Source organism: Cyphomyrmex costatus, unplaced genomic scaffold, assembly GCF_001594065.2.
Source record: "Cyphomyrmex costatus isolate MS0001 unplaced genomic scaffold, Ccosl1.0 scaffold602, whole genome shotgun sequence".
NCBI classification, from domain to species: Eukaryota; Metazoa; Arthropoda; class Insecta; order Hymenoptera; family Formicidae; genus Cyphomyrmex; species Cyphomyrmex costatus.
The window spans coordinates 250,035-254,628 of NW_017280159.1; the positions used below are offsets into that span (position 1 = coordinate 250,035).

Consider the following 4,594-nt stretch of genomic DNA (forward strand, 5'->3'; position numbering starts at 1 on the left):
AACTATTGCGCGCTTCGAAAGCGCTTCGAGAGTACTTGAATTCCCCAGATTGTACTAACCGTACTGAATTCTTAGCACTCCACTCAGCGCATTGACTGCTTCTCTTTCGACCTGAGGCAGTTGATGCGTCTGATGCGTTCATGCGGTCTATGCGCATGATTTGTAATTCGGAACGAGCAACGAGTACCGGACAATACAACAGTGAACGGACGAATATTTGCGATTTGCGATGGAACAGCGATTACAGCAATTGCATGATTTCCCGGTCTTATTAGAGGATAAAAATGAAGTATTAACTTTATTTTTAAATGAAGAGGATATGGCGAAAGTACGCCAAGATAAAATTAATGGCATTATTCAACAAAAATTAAAAGGGCGAAGTAAGAGTCAGAAGTAAATTACATTTAAAATAATATTAAAATGTTAACATATTTACAATAGAAATATTACAAAAAATTGCTTAAAATTAAAAACATGCTGCGCGTAACAATTGTTATTATTTTAAATGTAATTTACTTCTGACTCTTACTTCGCCCTTTTAATTTATGTTGAATATTGTTATATTAAGAGTCCTTGAATATTTTCATCAAAATTAATGGCATTATTTTATCTTGATTTATTTAATGTATAGATAGACGTTATATTAATTAGGAATTACGCGATCGACGTAATCTATAATTTTTTCAACTCTAATTTGTTTTCCACGTAATTTATCTACCATTAATAGAAAAAATAACTTCTGCATATCACTTAAAGATATGCCTTCGACTTTATTTTTACTATCGCTCGAGTCGGAACTATCATCGGAACTTTCATCACTTTTCTTTAAAAGTATTAAAAAAGAAATTACAATTATTGGAAATTGTTTATTGACGTCTTGTAAAGCGTCCATCTTGAACTCGCATAGAATGCATAGGAAATCGTTCCGAGTAACTAAAGCGCTTCATGCGAATTGACTAAACGGAACGATTTCAAAGCTTACGCACGAGTAATGCAGTATACGCGCTTCATGCGTAACTCGGAACGCACCCACTGTGTCACACAGTGTTACTGTGTTTCATAGCTGGAAAGCACCCTATATTTTATTTTTATTTTATGAGTGGTAGAGTAGGGATAGAAGAAGCGACAGTCGCAGGCACCATGTTTGTAAGAAGCAAATGGTGATTCAATAAAGTTACGGATATTAATCAAACATACCTTGTATATTTATTCGATAAAAAGAGTGTCCGCATACACATGTGAAATGTTTCATGAGACGAACAGTAATTCGTCATTTTACATGGTCCTTCGAGCCGGATTCATCTTCACAGCGAAGGTGGTCCAAAGGAAGACAAGCATTTTGGACATCGGCGCAGCATTGGCAATAACCGTTATTGGCGCGGCAGTCAACACGTTGTAGTGTTCCTATAATAAGAGTTAAGACACTTCTTCTTCTTCTTCTTAATTAATGGCTCCTGTCTCCTTAAAGTGAGCGGAGACAATACGGCCAGATCACTTCTTCTTCTAAATTTAAATGGCCCAGGTTCCGGAGTGACCGGATAAACTTGGCCAGTCGTTTCCAAGACACCACCAACTCTCCACAGGAGGTCCCCAAAAAAGGAAAAGAATGATTTCCTGAGAGACTAAAGAGACTCCTAAAACACACGCGGAAAAATTGCCTCGCGCCGCACGCGGCCCCCAGCGGATCTCCACAGCACTTAAGCGCAGAAAGACACGGGGGGGGGATATACCAAGGGGGATGGGGGGAAGGAAGAGAAAGAGACTCTCCCCGACCCCCACCCCAGCGCGCGAGGTTTAAATAGGTAAATCAAAAGACTTAGCAAAAGCGAGTAGAAGTCTGCAAAATTTGTGACTAGGGTTGACAAGCAAAGTGAAAATATCATATGAATGAGAAGGGAATGTTTTATTAAGGTAAAGGACTAGTGGTCTAGCTCTGCGTCTTGTAAAGGGGCAAAAGAATACTGTATGGTTAAGGTCTTGTCTAGGATCTCCACATTCACAAGCCGGAGACGGCACCATATTTTTCCTAAACAAGCTATAGTTGAGGTTGTAATGATTTGACCTTAATCTGTTAATCAATACTATTTCGCTCCTGGTGAGTTTCTTTTTGAAATACCAAGGTTTAACAGTCGTAGACGAGAAATATAACGAGTGGTAGTGAGCTCCGGTGTGAATAGCCTTGTCGTTCAAATAATCCGTGAAACGAACACGGGCCTTAGCTACTGCCTGAACCTGAAGATCTGAGTAGGGGGTACGGAAAAAACCTCTAGCTCCGTCAACACACGCCTCTTTGGCTGCCTTATCAGCCAGCTCATTGCCTAAGATGCCCTTATGCGAAGGAATCCAAAAGAGGGAACAGTCGATGTTATTGTGTTCCAATTGAAGCAGAGTTTGCTTTATTTTGTGGATAATATAATTACCGTTAATCAATCTGTGAGACGAGATGGCTTGTAGTACGCTGCGGGAGTCTGAAAAAATGTAAATCTTAGAATAACCCGCATCTAACGTCAAAATAAGGGCTTGATATATTGCCCAAGCTTCCGCAGTAAACACTGAGGCGCTGCAAGTCAGCTTGTATTTGAAGCAATGTCCAAGTTCCGGCGAGAAGAAGGCCGCGCCCGCACATCCATCTTCCGTTATCCTTGATCCGTCTGTGTAAACGGTGAGACCGGATGGGTCTAATTCTTGCAGCCTGTCGTTGAAAGACTGAATAATTTCATTATCGTTGGATTCTTTAGAACATGAGATAAAAGATTCAAAGTGTTTACGTAAAATGAAAGCATTCAGACTACTCTCGAAAGCAGGAATAAAGTATGAACTTCTCAGATGTGAGATATCATGTTTGTTGGTAATATAACATCTCAGCGAGGGAGACTTTGCCAGCGCCTGAGCCTTTTGCGCACGGGTGTTAAGACTGCATTCCAAAGATTCGATACTGTTTATAACTGGGTGATTCCTCTTAGACATGCATTTAATGACAAATCTCTCACTGAGGAGATTAAATCTCAGTCTTAAGGGGTATTCTTTCGCCTCGCACAGCATGACATTTATAGGAGTAGACAAGCGATATCCCATGGACAACCTGATGGCCTTGTATTGTAACCTTTCGAGTTGGCGGAAAACTCCTGCATTACCCTTCCATGTGAAAATTGAACATGCATATTCTATAGCTCCCCTAAAAACTGATCGATATATGGTAAGTAAACAGTGGGGATGAGAGCCCCACCATACAGCCGTGAGAGTAGAGATGATGTTGACTAGAGCCTTTCCTTTCTTCACAAGATATTCCAAGTGCAGGTTTCCCTTTAATTTGCGATCCAGTATAACTCCCAAGAATTTGACCTTTTCCACTCTGGGAATGGGGAAGTTGTCTATAGAGAGAGAGCAGCCTGGGGCAGGCAGCGCCTTGGAGGTCGCAAAAATCATCCAGCTTGACTTGGAGGGGGAGAGGGATAAGCCTTTGGTCCCAACGTAGTTCGTAACTTGATTTAAGGTTGTCTGTATCCTGTCAACTGCCGTCTCGGGGTTGCGATGAGAAGTGAATATCACGATGTCGTCTGCATACTGTAGAAATTGTACATTTCTGGACATACAGGATCCAATCTTGCAGAGGGCGATATTGAAAAGCAAGGGGCTCAGCACTGAGCCCTGCGGGGTACCTTTGTACGATGTCCGTTTTTCGCCCAAATTACCTTGTTCCAAGAACTGCACCGATCTCTCGACGATTAGATTTTCTATAAATTTTCTAATGGTAGCCGGAACGCCAGCATCTTTCAGTTCGTCAAGCACAGCTGAGGGCAGAATGTTGTCGAAAGCGCCTGTAATGTCCAGAAAGACTGCAACAAAAAATTCGCCATTTGCTATTGCCGTAAGAATCTGATTCGTGAACGTAACCATGCTATCATTGCATGACCTGTTGGGACGAAAGCCCATTTGCTCATTGGGAAGAATTGATTGTGACTCAATCAGCCACACCAATCTCCAGTATATAATTCTTTCGAATAACTTAAGTATGCACGATAAGAGAGAGATAGGCCTCATTCCAGAATTACCGGCTTTGGGTATGAAAATTACTAAAGAAGATCTCCATTCGGTGGGGATGACTCCCTCTTGAAGAAAACTGTTGAAAAGATCGACTAGTAGCTCTCTGTATTCAGACGGAAGGTAATCAAGCATATTGTTGCTGATTCTATCTAATCCTGGGGCGGAATTGTTATTGGCTAGAGAGATTGCCATATCAAGATGTTCCGTGGTGATTGGGGTGTCGAGCTCCTTGAATATATTTTCCGATTGTTCATCCTCCTTTTTCATATCGCTGAGACTCGTTGTAATGTTATGTAGACATGAAGGCGGGCATAATTTTTGAATTGCCTCACTGGTCAACTGCCTCTCCTTGAAGTTCCATGTTTTCGCGTGACATTGATAGATTGCGACGTTTGAATGCTTTAACTAACGACCAGAGTTTGGAAAAAGGAGTTTTTGCATTAAAAGTACCCACAAATTCTCTCCAACTTTTCCTTTTTTCCTTATAGAGTGTTTTGGAGCATTTGGATCTTTCTCTTTTAAATGTAAGGAAGTTTAGAATTGTTGGGTT

The 4,594-nt window shown here is 41.1% G+C and overlaps 1 protein-coding gene across 1 annotated transcript; it reads right to left on the bottom strand.

Annotated features, from left to right (window-relative positions):
• Nucleotides 1–1,794: 1,794 nt before the first annotated feature.
• Nucleotides 1,795–4,311, bottom strand: LOC108779615 (uncharacterized). Its single transcript, XM_018547061.1, has one exon. It carries the CDS (start codon nt 4,309–4,311, stop codon nt 1,795–1,797), a length of 2,517 nt encoding a protein of 838 aa, XP_018402563.1.
• Nucleotides 4,312–4,594: the final 283 nt, after the last annotated feature.

Bases quoted from the DNA above. Each gene is read 5' to 3' on its own strand.
- LOC108779615 (XM_018547061.1), bottom strand. From the start codon at position 4,311: ATGAAAAAGGAGGATGAACAATCGGAAAATATATTCAAGGAGCTCGAC.